Source organism: Echeneis naucrates, chromosome 24, assembly GCF_900963305.1.
Source record: "Echeneis naucrates chromosome 24, fEcheNa1.1, whole genome shotgun sequence".
Lineage (NCBI taxonomy): Eukaryota > Metazoa > Chordata > Actinopteri > Carangiformes > Echeneidae > Echeneis > Echeneis naucrates.
The window spans coordinates 3018957-3038505 of record NC_042534.1 but is presented as its reverse complement, the minus strand read 5'-3'; the positions used below and the strand labels follow the sequence as shown (position 1 = coordinate 3038505).

The window sequence follows — 19549 nt, the reverse complement described above, 5'->3', positions numbered from 1 at the left end:
TAATTAGCAAATCAGTCTCAAAACAACAGAAAACTCGACAGTCAAGTGAAAACAGAGGCTCTAATTACTGCCTGTCAACAGTCACATACTATTTTTATAATCCTTCTGCCTGTAACTGAAGTCAGTGATGATTTCATACACAGTCATGCTTGTTTGCCTCACTCCATCTTTATGATTCAAGCAACCACTGAAGAAACAAATTACTATAAATACCTCTCAGCCTCTTTGAACTTCCCGTCTCCCTCCAGCTCCTGAGCTCTGCTGATGTACAGAGCTAGAACCTCCTCTTCTGACATACACTTCACTGCCAACTGTAGATAAAAACACACCACACAACAACAACAACGGCCTTATTCAGTTCTCACCATTACATTTAATATTTAAACATTAATGTATTAACATTTCCGCTTTTAATGTGAGACTAGTGTCTTTTTCAAACAGAGACTTTGCAGGTTTGCAAGAGCAGCAAAAACAAGCTTTTTAAATTTTGGTCCTTGGAGTAAATTTCAATTCGATGTCAAAGAAATCTCTTTTTAAACTCTTTGATGTTTGACTGCACACTGACCTTATGAGCCTCCTCCCAGCGACTTGCAGTAGTGTACATATCTATAGCATCTTTAATGTGACCTCCTTTCACAAACAGTTGTTCTGCCACCTACAGGCCACAGACACACACAAAATACAATCTGAACACATATATCAGCTTCTACTGAAAAATATTTTTACATCTTTGAATAAGCACCTGGAAAAAATAACTCTTCAGGGTAAGTAGTGCTAATAACAACACAAAGAGTTGTGCAATTTGCTGTCACACTGTGTAACTGTTGAAAAAGGGCAATGGGAAGAGATAGCAAAAGGTAGAATATTCATACGGTAAGACTGACGTCAGTAAAACTGATGTGGTTTGTGTGCGCTGATTAAAAAACGTTTAGTCATTGTTTCTGCTGGATAGTTTTTCTATTAAAAACAAAGGTATGAGCCACCTCCATTGTTTTAGTTTGCACTGAATTTCCCTTCCCTGCATCTTCCACAAGTTAGAGAGCAAAGAGCTTGTTATCTTAATTACTTTCTGTGAATATGCCCATAGAGCAAACAGACTGAAATAGCCTGCTATTTTCAGAGGCTGGCGGTCTGTGGAGGCTGTTTGGCTCAGCTGAGCTCATCAGAATAAGCAGAGTGCCTCACCGCTCTTCATCATCTCTCTTCTCTTTGTATCTACACCAGATTTCTCTCTTTTTCTTCCTCATTTCAACAGAAATGTATTTTTAGTATTTGGGAAACTATTAAAACTATTGTTATGACCATCGTCCAACTTGTCATTATCGCCAAAACCAATAGCATGCACCACCTGCTAATAACTGTAGAAGATGGTGAGTGAAAACGTGTCATGGATGACATTTATATGAAAGATGTCGCTCCCGACTTTATCCCTTTAGCTGACTTCAGCATTCATGGAGCAAGACCAACCACATGTACTAACATGCTAAACAAAACGTCAAACAAAATGTACCAGCATTTAGCCTGAAGTCAGTATCAGAGTCGATGAAGAGGAGCCCAACATGTTAGCAAGCAAACTGATTATTCACACATCCAACAGAGAAAGGGGGAAATATGCATACATTTGGAGTCTGATTTCTGGCCAACTGATGAACGGAGACAAAAGTTTAATTTTCCTTTTAGCTCTTGTTATGGTCTCCTCCTGCAGATAAAATAAAATATTCAAATCTTTATCCACTGTATGCTTCTCCGTGTTTGCCAGCTGCTTTCTAACAGTGTCAGTCTTCCGTTTGGTGGTGAGGAGTCACTTTCTGCTGCTGCTGCCGGATGTGCGAACTGTGAGCTGGGAGTGTTAGAATGCTCTGTGGAGCTGAGACAAACTGCAGAGTCCAGGGATAATCATCACATATCACTGGACTCACCCATCATAACAGATGGCTGAGTCATAACTCTTTCATTGTCCTTGACTTTCATACTTCAACTCCCTGAAGATTACTTTACAGCGTTTGTTAAAAAGTCACTTTGCAGATTCAGATTAATAAAACAAAATATAAAAATAATGGTAATATTCTAGGGGGAAATTCACAAGACAAGTTAAACTTAGCCCCACTTTTACCAATCACGCCATTTGAGTAATCGACCCTTGGTGGATTTCACTAAGACTTCCACCATTCTGCTTCACTTTGTTCCTGCTCTCTCACCTTATAGTCCTGCATGGATGCGTAGTGCTGAGCTATCTTCATGTAATATTTTGCTGCTGATGGATCCTCCTGTAGCTCCAGGATGTGGACGGCTTTCTTCCACTGACGGGCTGCGATGGCCGCCTCGATGGCTTTCAGGGAACAGCTAAGAGGAAAACAACATGTATTTTTCCCTTATCTTGTGTATGAGCATAACATTTCACAATACAACTATGAAATGTTGATTGTATGAATTTGACACTAACTGGTCTATTCTACCACTTAATAATCACTGGACAGTATAAAGGCAGAAACTTTGGTTGAGGTGAAACTTTTTTCAGTGTAAGAGAATTTTTCTTTTCTCTAGTTTGAAAAAAGAAAAAGAAAAACCCTCAACAAAAAGTCTGGCTGCTGATTTTGTAATTTTATTAAGTATTTTTTGGGTGTTACTATAGCCATATCTAAAAATGTCCTTTCTGGTAGTCCTGCTAATGATTTACAGAGTTGTTGGCCATCACTTCTGGACTGTTTGTCTTTCCTCCTCTCCATCTGGCCATAACTTTGTCTCTTCATCCCTCCTCTACACTACTTACCCTGCTTCAATGAAGTGGTTGATGGCGGTGTCCATCTGTTTCTGCTGGACCAGGTAGTCCCCCCAGGCCTCCTCTAGTTTCACTACCTCGGCAGGGAAGGTGAGACGAGCCAGCTCCACCGCTACAGAAAGCAGGAAGGACAAACTTCATATCTAAAGGTCTTTTGTATGCCACCTACACTGATCTCAGCCAGCTGTTGTATCTTTTCAGTCGATTAAAGGTCTATACATGCCATATAACTGCAGATGTACCTTTCCTGAAGGCGCCTCCTTTACAGTAGCACTCCAAAGCTCTCTGGTGGTTCCTGATCTTTTCATACAGATCTCCTGCCTGCTCAGAAGAGACACAGACAGATCTACAGCATAACCCAATTACACAATAGGCAACAGCTCATGAAATGTCAGTTCCTTGATATAACATGATAATATTTCTTTGCACAAATACCAACAGCCCTGATCTTCAAGAAATCCAATACCTGTAGGATGTGATGGAAAAAAGTGTTTGAGCCAGCTCTTTTAACACAGTGTCACTGAGGCTCATCCTCTCACTGACTTCTCCATTCTGTAACTTTTCTAACTTTTCAGTAATAAAATACAGAAGGAGACCACATAATTTACTGAATTTAGACCATTTTAGTGAAGTTAGATACAAACATTACAAGCATCCTCATCAACCTTGAAACACCTAAATTGATGAAACCTTAAATTGTCAAGTTACAGGAACAAATTTCTCTGTTTCCAAGCCCAGTTCTCACCTGTTATATAAACACAGATGGCTATAAAAAATTGACAAACTGCTAAAGAAAAGGACACTGAAATAACAGACAGATGGAGGGAGACAGAAAGAAAGTACTGTTACCTCCCCTCTCCTGGCATCTGTTAGGAGAGGAGATGAACATGAGGCAAGGTGGGAAGACAGGCACAGAAAAGTCAGAACAGAGGCGGCAAAATAACACATTTTACCAGGATAAAGCACACAAATGTCTACTTTAAGAATAAAAGAATCCACTCACGCGCTCATAAAACTCTCCTTTAATGAGACTGGCAGCAATACGACTGACGGTGTCACTGTTATTGGCGATCTCAGGTCGGCTGATGGCCAGGCGTGCAGCTTTCGCCGGGAGCCCAGCCTTCAGGTAGAGAGTGATGGCGCCCTGGAAATCTCCATCATTCTCCTTCACCTCACCGGCCTTCTCATCTTGACCCGTCTCCGTCAACCACTGGTAATAAGTCCGACGCAGGCTGTCCAGCTCTGGATGACCCTGCAGTAATTTTACAAGCGAGTATGGGGTTATTTAAAATTATGCAGTGGTCCAGATTTATAGCTTGAAGCACTTTACAATAAATCAGCCCACACTGCTTTTGATGATCACTTGTTTCTGTTTGACAAACTGCAAGAGACACGGTCACAATCTCCCTATCCTGAGTTACGTCCAGAGGCGTTTTTGCAAAACATGATGTCACAGTGAAGTTGATTATTAGACATAGATGCCATAACCTAGCTGTCTAATTAACTCAGAGAACACAGGCTGGATGACTTCACAGTTGAGAAATGTCATTATTACCTTTGCTTCAGCCACAGCGATGCAGTCATCCCACATGTGGAGCTCCTGGTACATCTCTATAGCTTCATCAATAGCATTCTGCAGCAAAACACAAAAATATTTGACTTAAACCTGCAGAACCTCCTCAGATAAACAAACTGGATGGTTATTGTGTTTTAACTTCAAGTTATATAATAACAACCTAACATTTGCATTACATAATCACAAAAGTTAAAGAAGTGTTTGGTTTATTTTGAAGCCTGAACTTATATCCATTTAAGTGAAACCCAGTTCTATATGTTACATAGAATATTCATTCTCTACTGCTTATGTGTTTCCGGGTCACGGGGGGTGCAGGAGCCAATCCCACTTCACACTGCTAGCTTCAGGAGAAAAGTCTGAACAAGATGTTTGTCTTTCAGATGGGTGTTGCTGACCTGCTCCATGAAATGCATTTCAGCCAGCTTAAACTTCTTATCCAGCATGGCCACACGGGCCTGGACCTGGTAGAACGCTGTTCCATCTCCTCCCTGGTCAGAGGAAACACACAGGTTAAAACAACAACAACTCAAACTCATCTTGAAGTTTGCAACAACAAGTTTATCTGAAAAATATAAAGATTTTAAGGAATACACAGAACTTAAAATTGTAAAACATTCATTGATATTCAATGAAAAAGAAGTACATTAACAGTGATTTCAGTGGAAATGCCATTAGCAGCAAAAATCTTTCAAATAAAACTTAATTAGTAAGGACTATTAATCAGTGTGTCCCCTGAAACTTTTCTGTCTTCTGTGCAGCAAAATCTATTTAATTTATTATTTGGTCAGAGTGGAGATGTAAGGATTTGTGTGCGATAATGTGAAATGTACCATCTCATTGGACACTTTGTCAGCAATCTGGTTTGTTTGATGGAGGAAACGAACTGTGGAGATGTCACCCAAAGCAGCAAAACACCTACAAAAAAACAGAGAGAGAGAGTGTGTGTGTGTGTGTGTAAGGGCTGAGAGAGAGGGAAAGACAAAGCATTCATGGCAGTGAAGGTTGAAGGTAAAACTGCCTCTGAAACTGGTCGTTTAATGAACTGAGATAAATTAGAGCTTTTGTCTAATTAGCCTTTGGATACGCTGCAGTCTGAGGGGCTGAAACGAAAAGGCAGAGCTTAGCATTTGGCCACTTTATTGCCAACTTTCTCCGAACAGTTGCATCAGATTAATGAACAAGTCATGAAAGAAAAAAGTTAAAGAACCCCCTCTGTCTGACTCTTTCTTGCTTGCTGCCCTCATTAACATCACTTCCCTCCCTCATTAACATTATCCACTCCAGACAAAACCATTTCTCTCCCCAATTTCATGATTTATGCAAATGAAGCTGATTCCTAACAAACAGGAGATGCATTATTAATGACAGAGAATTCAAATTTGAGAAGTTTCTCAAAACAGAGGGAAATAAAGATAGAGGAAGAGAGAAAATGCTTATGATAGAAAATTTTTTTAAACTTTGATGATTAATGAAGTCAGACATAGAGGTCAGGCAGGGACGCAGCCATCTGCTGTGTGTGTGTGTGTGTGTGTGTGTGCGTGTTCAAGAGCTATTTTTTTTTTCCAGGTGAGGAAGGTGCCCTTGTTGTCTCCATTTTCTCTTGTTCCAGAGATAAGTCTCAGTTACAGTGTCGACTCATACAGAATGTAATTAGTCCAGCGGCATGAACATTAAATTGAAAGGGTTTTGTGTGTGTGAGTGTGCGTGCTGACTTTTCTGCGATATGCAGCTGGCGAGCCTCTAGAGCCAGCTTGCTGAGCGTCTTCCACATGGAATCAGTCTCTGGTGACATCTCCAGAGTCTCAAGGAATGCTGTGGCTCTGTAAATACACACAGACACACGTGAGCAGTGGAGCTGAGTCAGATGAAGAGACAGGCCATAATGCATGAAGGGACAAAACAGACGACACAAGCAGCAGTGAGAAGTGTATTGATTAGACTGACCAGGGTTCAAGCTACAGTGTCAGCTCACATCTGCTCTGGCTCAGTGCCTTTGGGCAAAGTACCAGGAATGACATGGTGTTCTGGGCACTGGAGGAAGGTTTCATGTGGCACCGTTCATCACCTTATGTACATATGTGGGCTCATGAAATGCTCAGCATGTCAGGAAGGGGGTGGGCGATTCAGAGGCTCTGACAGGTGACCACAGCTGGATTGTAGAGGGAACAAGGTGAAGGAGTCCACAACCGGCCAGACTAATAATCCTTTCATACGCAAATTTCCAACTTCCTCAATGCCACACCTCTCACAAACAGATTTTTACACTACAATGAGCAGTGCAAACACAAGTAAAGCTTTTGGTGTCACTGGTCTCACTGATGGGACAGACCTACAGAACAGGGTTGTCCATTAGAACCCCGAAGCTAAGATGACTCCACATGATTAATGTGGCAATGTTTGCTTTGTGCTGCTGGCCCTTCGGTAAAAACCATGAGATGAAGAGATGGATCAGTCCGTCTTTGTTATCCCGCAGTTTCTCTGCAGCCTTCTGAAGAGTTAAGACTTTTTAATACCACAGGGAATGCAAGTTAAAACCTGTGTTTTGAATCACCTTTTTTCAGTGCTTCCAAGCAGAACAACAGTTCCTTATGAGAAAATTTATTAATTTGATTCTACCTGCACCCAAATAAATGGAAGAAAATGGATGGATGGATTAATTAGACTAAATCCTGATTATTCATTAAACTTTATTTACACTTATACTAAAATCATCATGTGATTATAGTGAATTGATGAGTTTTCTGGCTGATATAGCGCCAATGTTTGCTGGTGTTGATGAAAAAGGATTGAACTGTCTCCTTCAGTTATTAATGAATTACTCTATTGTATTGTATAAATGTTTAACATCTCATGGCAGTCACAGTTGTTATGTTGATATGGAGGTAAATTAAATTTGAGCCTTTTTTTGTTTTAACGCCTTTTTGGAGGAAAGTGAATCAGTGGTTTTAACACCTGCAGATGCCCTGTCCCACCTAATGTACGACACTCTCTTGATGTACAAGCAAACAGAATTTTCTTGAAAAGGGGGGGGGGGGCTCATTCTGTCCGGCCAAGCTGAGTTTGAGTGAAGAGTTCAGCTGCTGCTCCTCCAAAATGAAAGAGGTCAGTTATGACAGTTGTGCCTTCTGATAAAGAGGCGTTCAAATCGTGACATGGTGAAGGGATGGATTATGTCTCCCAGCTGGCCTGGGAGTGCTGAGGAAACATTCAAGAGGAGCTGGAGGAAGCTGATGCATAAAAGGACATCTGCCCTGTTCTGCTCACCCTGCTGCCGCTGTAACTCCAGAAGTAAATGCACTGAAGGATGGACATTCAAGCTGTCATCACATTAATCGTGTTAGGTGTTAATGGCATGAGTCATATCCACTACCTGTCGTAGTCTCCATCATCAATAGCCGTACCAAACTCGATGAGGCCTTCGTCCAGCGTGTACGTCACCGTGTTGACACCCTCCGTCACAATCACATCCGTCTTTCCATCAGCTCTTTCTAGATCCACAATGTCTCCCTGACAAAGACAAGTGAATACATCTGTGCTAAGCTTGGAATATTGGTATTTTCTATTTCATCTTTTTTACTTAATATCTCTTATTCACTGAACCTGAGTGGGAAATTGTGCTTTTCACTGTGATTAATTATTTTACCAATAAAGATGTTGGAAACAAAATATCTCATCGGCTGATAGAATATGATGCACTACCAAACATTTAACTCCTCGGTGGCAAATGCACCATCCATCCACCGTGACCAACAGCAAAGGCAAAATACTAACTGCACATCAATGCATCAACAATTTTATTCATCAGTCATGCTAATGAACATTTTATGATGATTACTGTAATCTTTTCAGAAAGTTTAATCTCATTTCTAACCTGCTTTTTTGTCAGTCTAAACTTTAAATTTGTTTTTCTATCATTTATTGTTCACTGTCCACTTATAATTGTGATTATCAAAGGCTAAAATATATAATTTGATAATATCACACACCAAGGGGATAGATTTTATTTTAGAATTTTTTTGAATGCCAGAATTTTATGTGGGTACAGGATGTGAATTGCTTCCTAGGATGTTGTTAATTGTTAATTAGCTATTAGCGCTGATGAGTAAACCATCACCAAATGTTAATGCGCTGAAAAATCCCCACATTAATCCTCCACACTCAAAAAACCCCGAAATGTATCAACAAGAATCATTTGTGCATTGGTTGTCTGTTTTACGTCTGGCGTGACAATTATTGATGAACTTTCCAGACAATAAAATTTGTCCAACTGATACTGTGCAAGAGCTCACTCTGTCTGGTTTTTATTATTAATGAGAACACAAGTAAGTTTCCAAAACTTGCACCGGCCCAGGGCAACTATCTGCCGCAGGACAGCAGCACAGAAACGCTTGCTCAGTCGACTTTACACAGCGCAGAAAATGAGTTTAGCGCTAGGAAAAGGTGCTTGGTTATTAAAACTGGAAAATATTCAAATGTAGATGGTATCCTCACCAGATTTTGCAAAACAGGCCATTAGAGTTAGAACAGACACTGAAACCAATGCCCATACTAATATCATTATTTAAACTGAGGGTGTGGAGCAGACGATAACAGGACTGACAAGGCTGTAACTGTCAGGTCATTAACTTATATCACCTTATATAAGTGTCTCCATTTTCTCCACTTACACACACACAGGACAAACTCTCACCTTGATGGGGAACATGGTGATGCTCTCTGGGCTGTCGATACTGTACCATATGCAGAGGTTTCCCCTGTTTTGGGCAACCACCACGTCGCTGCCTGGCACCCACTGGACATAGGAGCAGAAACTCAGCACTGTGGTCTTCACTCCGGTCTCTATGTCGTACAGATGGAGCTGAGGAGGAAGGAGAAGGAAGGAGAGGGAGCTTCTTAATTTCATTATGCCTAATGGTCTGACCTTATCTAAGGCAATCTCTATACCACGATAAAGGGATAGTTCAGCATTTTCAGAAGGATGCTAATGATGAGAAAATCAATACCATCCGCTGACGTGTCCAGCCAGGAGAAAGTTAGCCGAGCTTAGCGTGTGGATCTGAAACTGCTAGTCTAGCTCTGGCTGCTGGTAACAAATCCCACCTTCTCGTACATCTAAAGCTCATTAAATAACATGCCATCTTCTATTTGTTTAATCTATACACAAATTTAATGTTGTCAGTTCAAATTATGATAGAAAATCAGCAGGGATGGTGTGCATGTATTGTTATATTTGTTTTCTCAGCACCACAGAGCGGTTTTAATAATAATAATAATAATAGAATGAATAAAAAATAATTCATCCATTTAAAACCTTGACTGACACACAATTATCAGTCAAAACAATCACATTTTCATTTTAAAAGTGTATGACGTCTCACTGACGGCCTGAAACTATCAACCCACAACTTTTTCAAACTAATTTTACTCACAACAGCAGACAGAGGAAAAAATTTACATAAGTTCACTTAAACTCCTTTTTCTTGAAGAGAAAACATCAATTTCCACCAGCACCGGTGAACATTAATGAGTTGAGCCTTTGTAGCCTCTATAAACTATACTGGCTCCCGAACACTAAGTATGTATGTGGATATCAAAGACCACTCGCTGTTGTAATCAGCTACCTTACTACCCCCCCCACCCCTCACCACCATTTTTAATATTGCTCTGTCTATAGTTTCACCCTGGAGCTCAGTTGGTCCAACTTTTAATGTAGCAAGGACGAGCAGCCTGCGGATGAGTTCAACTTTGAATTAAAGAAACATTTGTTATACAACTTCCTCTTTTGTTATTTCTTAATGGTGGGATCTGGAGAAGGAAACAAGATTAAGTGGTGAAAGTTTTATCCTTCATTAATATGTTGGTTGTGACTGAATTACATTTTTATCCAGTTATGAAACCACTGTGATGCTACACATCAAATTTTCATGCACCCACTAAAAGCTGTTCTTTAGTAGAAATGATGAAAACACAAGTTGGTTAGTAGAGTAAGAATAACAGCACTCAATCTGCATGAGAATATCTGGTTCTAATTTCCTGCAAAGTTTCCAATTCATTCTTCTTTTAGTGGTGCACACATTCATAAATATTTCACTTGCTATCCAACTAAGGCTGATTTTGTAATTGTAAGGCACAATTTTTTTCCAGAACTTGATACAAATTTTGAAGAAAAGATATCAGTATGTGTCGTACAAGTGCAGTAAAAAGTTAGGCACCACTGAGGGATTTCCAATTACCAGAGTTCTCCCTGTCTGTGCCCCAAGGCTCCGACATTAAACTGTTTCATGACCGCAGGGCAACAACTGACAGCTGCTCCCTGACACTCTCACCCTACACACATATATAACTGACACACTTGTCCCTGTTCAAAATGTTTAAGTGATGAAGTTGGAAATATATGTATGTTTGTCTCTTAAAATCACAAACAGGTCAAAGGGGACTGGTGGAAATTCAACCAAATGATTAGGTGAATGAGCTCACATCTGAACATATTATGTTCTTCAGTTACTGTGAGTAAAAGACACTTTCTTTGTCCATTTGGAAATTGAGGACACTCGGGGAGCAAACAGAAGGTTATCTATTATAATTAAGAGGATTTATGCTGCATATGAAAGACATCTGTCTTTCAAATGATTTTATTGTTCTGATTCTTATAGAGCATAAAAAGCCTCAACAGTTTGCATCTACTGCAATTTACAAAACAGAATTTCAAACCCTTTCTGCTTCATTTATGGTTCTTCCATGTGTCAAAGGGTTTCAGCATTATTCCAACCCACCACCACTCAACCCTGATTGTTCCAAAAGGAAGCTTTAATTGTGCAGTGGGTGTGGCAATAAATTTAGACCAAGCCAAGACGGACGTTCCTACTTTACTGATCACCATCCCATCGATCATGTGCCCTCTCTGCCTTCAGGCAACTCTGCCATTGTTTCCACTTTCCCAGTGCCTCAGGGTGCTGACGTTAAAGTCTCACCCGCAGCTTCTTATCCCTGAAGAGCAGTTTGCGTCCAGTTTCGTTGAGCTCCAGCCAGTCAATCTTGGAGTCATGGCTGATGGTCCCCAGATTGTAGCCTCCAGCCAGGTCCACTGAGGAGGAAGGAAAGGAAGCAAAGAGTTTACTGAGCAGTGGTTCAACTGACAAGGTGACAATGTTTCCAGCTAAAATTGTTTTTTTATCTAAGTATCAGCTGTTTCTTTGGGTTTTTTTTTTTGTAACTATTCAAGATTCCATTATGTGGACTGAACAGTTTCTCCCTCACCTGCACTGGGATCAAGTTGGTATAAGTTGGTATTAGGCTGCTCATAAGATCCTGTCTTTTTAATTAAAATGGGATATGGTCCAGTCCAGTCAGTGTGGTCCACTTGAATGGAAATGATACACTTTAATTGATTATAAACTCCAATTAGTGTGGCTGTAACAGTTTATGAGTTTAATTTTATGGATGACCTTTGTTAAACTTGCTCTCTAAATCAATTCCTGTGTAATGCAAAATGGACTAAAGATTAAGAGGGAGGAAAAACATAATAATGACATCATCATCATCCAGCTTTGTTCAGTTGTCATATAGCAACTAACAAAAGGTGCAGACTGAATCTGGTCTCCATTGAAATGCATTTCACATCCACTCAGTGCAAAAAAAGTATTTTAGTCAGAGTTCTGTCAATCGAAAACGATGACTCATTACGTCGTAGTCAGGTACTGAGAATCCTTGTTCTGAAAAGTCTCTTCGCCTAACTGTTGGTGCTTTTGAAGGAGAAACTCTTCCCCTGCAGACTCACAGTCCACGAATGGGATTAAAGGATAAAGGTGGCATTCCAGAGACACAGGTTTTCCCTTCTGTCAGAAAAAGGATCCAAAGCCTGATCAAAACATCAGTGAGCCTCACTGCTTCACCGGGTGACATGTTCCTTCGTTACCGTCGAAGAGGAAACAGTTCTCACTCCCACATATACCACCACTGTGCTCTTCTAAACACTTACCAGGACTGCAATTGTATATTAATCTACCTCTATCTCTCCTGTGTGAGTAACATCCTGCATGATACTACAGTTGCCAAGTCTTTGGTCAGGAAGTAGTCAAAGCAGCCAAACACTTTTCTGGCCATTTGGCACCGTATTTGACAAATTGGAGAAAACCAGAAAATGCAGCAAGCTGTGGCAAAGTTACATGAAGTAAAGGCTCCATCCTGTCAGGAGTAAAACCACTACCAGTACAGTTAGTGCCAAGGGCTCAGTGTTCCTACATGGTACTCTAATGGTCTTTGACTCTTCACAGACTTTCTTCACAATAAGAAAAATAGAGAGGATCACAGTTATCTCTTCTTATAAATCATGTGTGATTTAGAGCAGTAAAATTTCTGGCTCAGACTTTTTGTAGTCAACAATAGCTTCTACCAGCAAGACACATGGGATCACTGCAAATGTCTGCTACAATGACTAAATAATGATACCAGAACAAAACAGTAAAAATGTTTAAAAGTGGAGGCTGTGAAACTTTAATCAAGGTGCTGTGTCAGAATATAAATTACATCAGTGGCCACAAAACCTAGTTAAGAGTAGCTGGATACTAAAACATTGTTTAGGTATATTTTCTTGTGTGTGTGTTGGGTTTTTTTGTCTGAGGAAAAGCCTGTTAGGTTGAAATGTGACTAATGACTGACGCCTGTGGCCACTCTTTCTCCTGTGTACTTACCAACAGCAATGGTCTTTATGTCAATCAGGTAAGCAAGCTTCTTGTTTTCATCAACTCCTCTCTGCTTCCTCTCATTAAGTCGGACACTGGACACACAAATAACTCTTTAGAACTAAACTAAAAAACATCACTTCGAGAGTTTGACAATGATTAAACACGTTTGTGTAAAATCCAGCATCAGTGTTAATTGGCTTCATCTGCTGTTTATTATACTTGAAATCCCAGGATACACCTGAACATGATGTTGCCAGGCTACAGCGAGGAGCTCATGGCAACGGGCAGTCAGAGCGTATTGAAACCCGCTCGGCTCGGCAGCAACGGGTCACTGTGGGACCGTCAAGCCCTGCCACTTTAGATTGGTCTGAATAAACATTGACATGTCAGACCGTCAGCTGAGTCTGCTCCAGTATCACTGTTGTGACACCTGGGATTTCAGCACAGTTTAATATCGCCATCTAATGGATTGAAATGGAACAACGTAGTTCATTCTGATTAACCAGATACTATACTCGAATATTAATTGGTTATATTTATATCATTATCCTTCACGTCAAAAAAAGCTTGACTTTTAAAATAGTCAAACATCTTCCTGTATGCACAGTTTCACTCAAGAGATGTCTGAGATTATAATTAGAGCTGCTGCCAAAAAAATAATAGAGCATAATTAATCAACTCACAACTGCTGTACACAGATACATATTTTCACAGTGTTACAACTGTGACTTCATTCATGAAGCTTTATTAGAAAGGTGCACTTGAAGTCATCACTGAAATCAAACATTTTGGTTGATAAATATTTCATAATGTCACTTCCACTATAACTTTTTTTCACTCTGTTTGCTTTCTTTAGTTTTTGAAAGTGTACTAATTGATTACTTTGAAGATAAATAAAATCAAGAGGATCTAACTCACAGTATCTGTCGCCCTACACACCACCAATGAATCAAACTAACTAATTTTTTATTGATGTGGTGTGGAAAAGTATGGTTCTCCGCTTTTCTACAAATATCAACAATAGCTGTAAAATTACAGAAATTCAAGCAATGCTTGGAGTGAGTGTCTTATCTTCTCTCAGAAATATTGTGTAACCCCTTAAATTCATTATGAATACAAAGGGGGAGTTTTTTTTCTGACTTCAGAAGTAAGTAACAAAGTGCAGAAAGTCAACACACTGTGTCTGTATTGCAATTATTTAAATGTATTTTCCTGTGGCGCAATAGCAAATAATCCTTTATGTTTGTTCCAAACCTGCTGATTTGTTGGTGAACTGTCAGTAAACAAATTAGTGTGCTGTGTGTGTAATAATGTGTAGCTGTTCCTACCTAATGAGATGAGGGTTCATAAATTCAGTTCTGACTGATCCCAGAACTTCGTTGTTACTGTACTCCACCAGACTCAGCTCCCCAGCATTAAAAATCATGCACACCTGAAAACAAAATGCACAATATTAGCAGATTAGTAGAACACACGACCTGACCGGACCTGAGGCACAACCACCTTCAAGGAAGTCGCTTAAGTTCAACTAAACTACTGGGCTTTTTGCACCTACTGACAAAATTACTGTACTCACCGATTCATTCTCGAAGAAAAACTTCTCATTTCCCCCAGAGCCAGGCCATGGCACCTGAAAGAGAGGAGGCGTAAGAGACATTTAGATCCAAATAAAAGAATAGTAGCCAGTTATCCAGGGTGAACATTCTGCCAGCATTTGTTGTGAAACAAGGAACCATGATGATTGTATAACGGGACAGATGGGACACAGATGAATGGATTTCATTTGTGGTAAAGTTGTAAAGAACATTAACATCTACATTTTCAGGGGAACTGAAATGAAGGGATTGGTACAACAAGTTACTCTATGATTTACTCAGTCCTACCTCACTGAGTTTGTTTGTCAGCAGGTCGCCCAACAGGAGCGTATCAGAGGTGTGAGCCACAAGGTAGCGATCTTTTCCCATGATCTTGACCTCTTCTATCTCATAACCGTAGTAGGACTTCAGCACCACTCGAGTTCCTGTAGAGAGGTTCTTCACTATCACCTGGAGGTGAGGCAGGTAGAAACAGCAAAGAACATTACAAAAGAACAAACAGTGAACTGAAAATATATCAACAGTAAAATTCAGACTCAGTCAAAAATAGAAGAAAGTGAAGAAAGTGTTGCTCATGAACTTGCTACTCAGAATTGTCATTACTGTCTTAATTATTATTATTATTATTATTATTAATTGCTTGAATGAATTTCAATCACAATTTCATCAGATTTAATTTGTATCTTATTTTGTCATCCCAGTGAAGGCATGATCTCATGTTTTAATTACAGCTAATTTTTATTTTTTGTTAACCAGAAAATCCAATGAGTTTAAATAAAAATAATACCCTAGCTTGTTATGCGTTTTTTTTTTTTTTTTATGGGCTCCGTTTTTTGTGTTTTTTCATTCTTACAGTAGCTCCACTTGACGGTTTCTTTCAACTATCTAATTAAACAGGAAAAACACAAAGTGTATTTGCATTTCTAGTATATATTTGGCTGTTGCACATTAGCCATTTTGAAGCAGCCCAAATGAATATAGATACAAGAGACATCACTCATTTTAATTGTGATTGTTTGGCCAACCCTTCAATTTGAACTCTTTTATAATCTATGCAACGTGTCAATAAATGAGAAAACAAAAAGTTGGATGATTGTTTCCAGAACTTCCATTTCTTCTGTTCCTTTCTTAATTATAAAATTCAAATAATACTTTTTTTCAACTTGAATTAATCAAATCCAAATTACTTGCGTGGCACAATCAAATGAGCTATTTTCAATTTCATCTGCTAATTGGCAGAAGGCAGAGACTGAAGTGAGGACTGGAATTTCTTATTTAGTCTTTTGTTCCCTCTTTTCTTGCCTATTTTTCAAAAGCAGAGAACTAATTAATCTTCTATTTTTTTTCGTGTTGGCTGGCTGTCTTCACCTGGCTGAGGCCGACGTAGGTCATTTCAAACTTGTTCTTATAGATGGCCCTTCGCAGACAGCAATCGAAAAGTTCCACTCCTCCACACAGAGTTCCCTGTCAACACAGGCAGTAAAAGAATACAAAATTCACTCTATTTGTGTTTTACATTTACCACATCATTTTACAATTGTATGCTCTGCAGGCCAATGAACTGATTGATATTTACAGCAGCGAGGCGTGAACCATCTTTCTTCCAGGCCAGGCTGGTGATGGTGTAGATGTTGATAATCTCTTTAGGTTTGGCTTCATCCCACACACCTCTCCTTGGTGCCCAATTAAACACCCGCAGCCTACATGAGACACAAATACTGAGGACTACATAACTAATCTTTGATTCTAAAAACCACAGGTTTCAAAAAACATTTCACCCTTCAAATGAATGACACTACAGACCATTCACTGACCGATCATAGCTGCCAAACACAACAGACTGCCCACTGGGGCTGGTGGTAGCCACGGTGAACTCCCTCTCTGTCTGCTCACGGGTGTAGTCAAAGGTCTGCAGGATTTGACCTTCTCTGCTATAGGCCACCACCTTCTTGTCACAGCCACCCACCATGATGCTGTTTGCCCCCCAGGCCATGGCATAAGGTGGACACGGATGCATCAACAGCTTTCCCTTTGTCACCAGAGAGCAAGTATATATTTTAGATATGAAGAATGCATACAGAATAGAGAACAAGGTGTTCGGGTTAGACAATAACGTAGAAATATGTGAATGATCTCAGGTATATTCAGTGTATGATACGACTAATAACACTGCAGACAGGACATGTGTGAAGCTGCAGGTACCTGAGAATCCCCTGAGCCTTCGTCATCAAAGAAGTAACGCACAATTGTCCCATCAGCATGGCCAGAAAGGATGCCTTTACCTGAGACACTGAAACAGTAAAGAGCACAGAGATGTTATAAAAACACTCAACGATCACAGCACAAGAGAGAAAAGTAAAAGATTAAAATACAAGATTAAATTAGCAGCATGTTTCCCTCAAATGTTTTGTCTAATACTGGCTGGTTGTAGCTACATATGAATATGTATCATGTATTTACTTGGCTGCCAGAGAGACGACACAGGATTCTGTGCCATAGATGGTGGAGGATTTGTTTGTTTGAGTGTTGGCAAGACGGACCTATGAAAAGAGTCAGGAAATGAAAAAGACATTTATTTCCATTAAACAGAACAAATGAAAGTTATTTTAACTCCAATGCTGACCCAAGTCTTAATGGACTGAAAATAGTTCTGTCTTCTCATCATGACCTTTGCATTATACTACCAATAATAATTATACAGGAACAAACTTTAGTATAAAGTTTAAAGTATAAAACTGACATGATCTCCGTTTCTGATAAGTGCTGATAAGAGTAGATCACATTATTGGCTCACCTTGCCTTCCACTAACCCATAAACAATTGTATGCTCTGCAGGCCAAAGCAGGCGAGTCACAGCACTCTGCAATACAGTGGATGAAATAACATGACCATGAAATAGCATGATGGCAGATACTGCATTAAACTATTATAAGTTGGAAGTGAAGATATATATATATTTACTTAGATTTACAACTTCACAAACAAACTGTACCGTCACACGTTTTCTAAAGCAAAATATATTGTAACACATCTGACTATTGCATGAATAAATATTTTCCATTAATGTCAACTTCCCATTCTGTTTCATGTACAAACTCTTAACAGCAAATTAATTTTTAGACCATTATGCATGCACTTCACCTCCTAAACAAAATGTTTATACATATTTACTTACAGTCTGAACAAATTTGTTGCAAATGGCTTTCTTGTCCCCCCTGGAAAGAAAATAACACAGACAAAAATGTGTTTGCCTGCAACATATATGAAATTATCTGGATCAACATGTTGAGAAGAATAGACTGCACAACATTACCAGTCCTCTCCGATTCTATAAATGAAGATTATGTTGTCAGACTGGCCGATGGCAATTTTGGTGGAGTCTGGCGAAAACGCCATATCATTGACAACATAGCTTTGTTTTCCATACTGAAAAACAAATGACACATGAATACTATCACTACAGAAACAGGGAAAAAAATCCCATAAATATGCATTAATGGCAGAGTAACTCATCAACCAACTGTCACACCTGCAATATTATAATATATTGCGAGATTATATATGTGCTTATGTAAAAGACAAGAAAAAAAAAAATCAGTGCTCATATATTTGTTGCAACTCAAACAACTGTTTTTCTTGTTAATTTATCTGTGAGGTTTTAATGGAACGATGAGACATCTTATGTGTGTGGGCAGCCTCACCTTGGGGTCCAGGGGTTTGGTAGAGAACTTGTCTCTCCTCTCTCCCTGCTCATCGTAGAGCAGCACCACCCTGTCCACTGTGCAAACTGCAAACTTGGTGTTGCTCGGTGCCCAGGCCATGCATGACACTTTGGCTGCACCCTCCTGCAAATGGAAAGAAGAAGATCAGTCCTTAGGGACAACTGGGAGGATCAAACATACACAAAACTACTGCAAAGACGCTTGATGAGGATGCTAAGATATACAAAAATGACCCGAAGAGATAAAGATCCCTTAAATCTTTCTAAAGAGAGGAAGGGAGGCCTTCTACATGGTGTTTTATAATCCGTCCATGGCCGTTATGTTCTGTTACCACATTGAGTTAGCTAACTTTTTCTCCCCCAACTGTATACGGCACCGCAATTTCTTGCTGGCGAGTAAACTAAGGTAACTGTAAAATTCTACATTTATGTCTGAAAGTGCGTCAGTGGAGACAGTTAAATGCCGAATTGACAAAAAGGAAGTTGGTGATTCGTCAGAGAGCTTCAGAGTCCCGACCTAAAGCCACTAACGTCTGATGGGGCTAACAGCGTTAGCTAGCGTTAGCTTCCTCGTCACTGAACTTACCTGGGGGGTCAAAAGCGTCTTTAGATGTTTTAGTTGCATTTTTCAGGGAGTGCTCAAGAAGCTGGTCTGTGAAATAATCCTGAAGCCTGGACGGCCTTTATATTGTCGTCATTTTGCAGACCACCTCCAGGCTGGTACTTAGCAGGGAGGACATCTTTGTAGTAAACAGAGCTGAGATCTCCTTAGTTACCGTCGTGAGGGGTCGTGTGGTGCGTTTACAATTATGGGAAATGTCACAATTATCTCTCAAATCAGTTCCACGAAATCTCTGTTCGGCCAAAGATGTTGTTCTAAAAAATTTTAGCCACCACAGTCAACCCGTTAACGTCGGTGTGGAGAATCAATGCCAAAAATGTGAAATCCAACCTATGGCATACTCTATGTTACATTAAGCGAGATATACAATATACAAGATACAATGAGCGTAAATAAACGCAGAGTTTTATCGGTGTTTTATGGGAACAACTTGAAGATCAGCTGAGAAGGTAAATAAAATATCTCCGGTAAGTTTGGGAAGGATAAAAAGAGTGGAGATGCCGGGGATTGAACCCGGGGCCTCATACATGCAAAGCATGCGCTCTACCACTGAGCTACATCCCCATCTGGAG

The 19549-nt window shown here is 39.8% G+C and overlaps 1 protein-coding gene and 1 non-coding gene across 3 annotated transcripts in view; both read right to left on the bottom strand.

The window, feature by feature from the left end:
- The window catches only part of ift172 (intraflagellar transport 172), a 32102-nt gene extending 13015 nt beyond the window's left edge, over positions 1–19087 (bottom strand). For both annotated transcript variants that reach the window (XM_029496114.1, XM_029496115.1), the window contains exons 1-27: positions 18942–19087; positions 18336–18479; positions 17948–18060; positions 17810–17849; positions 17429–17494; positions 17095–17174; positions 16837–16924; positions 16449–16663; positions 16211–16334; positions 16003–16098; positions 14923–15084; positions 14616–14669; positions 14368–14471; positions 13046–13131; positions 11327–11439; positions 9046–9213; positions 7726–7862; positions 6068–6175; positions 5186–5270; positions 4751–4843; positions 4335–4412; positions 3783–4031; positions 3022–3100; positions 2771–2891; positions 2199–2343; positions 566–655; positions 214–311 (exon numbers count right to left, since the gene is read on the bottom strand). In XM_029496114.1, the coding sequence (XP_029351974.1) occupies positions 214–311; positions 566–655; positions 2199–2343; positions 2771–2891; positions 3022–3100; positions 3783–4031; positions 4335–4412; positions 4751–4843; positions 5186–5270; positions 6068–6175; positions 7726–7862; positions 9046–9213; positions 11327–11439; positions 13046–13131; positions 14368–14471; positions 14616–14669; positions 14923–15084; positions 16003–16098; positions 16211–16334; positions 16449–16663; positions 16837–16924; positions 17095–17174; positions 17429–17494; positions 17810–17849; positions 17948–18060; positions 18336–18479; positions 18942–18980 (2975 nt within the window). In that variant the 5' untranslated portion in view covers positions 18981–19087. The remainder of the gene's footprint in view (positions 1–213; positions 312–565; positions 656–2198; positions 2344–2770; positions 2892–3021; positions 3101–3782; positions 4032–4334; positions 4413–4750; positions 4844–5185; positions 5271–6067; positions 6176–7725; positions 7863–9045; positions 9214–11326; positions 11440–13045; positions 13132–14367; positions 14472–14615; positions 14670–14922; positions 15085–16002; positions 16099–16210; positions 16335–16448; positions 16664–16836; positions 16925–17094; positions 17175–17428; positions 17495–17809; positions 17850–17947; positions 18061–18335; positions 18480–18941) is intronic.
- Positions 19088–19469: 382 nt separating this feature from the next.
- Positions 19470–19541, bottom strand: trnaa-ugc (transfer RNA alanine (anticodon UGC)). The gene has a single exon. It is a non-coding gene; the product is annotated as a tRNA-Ala (tRNA).
- Positions 19542–19549: the final 8 nt, after the last annotated feature.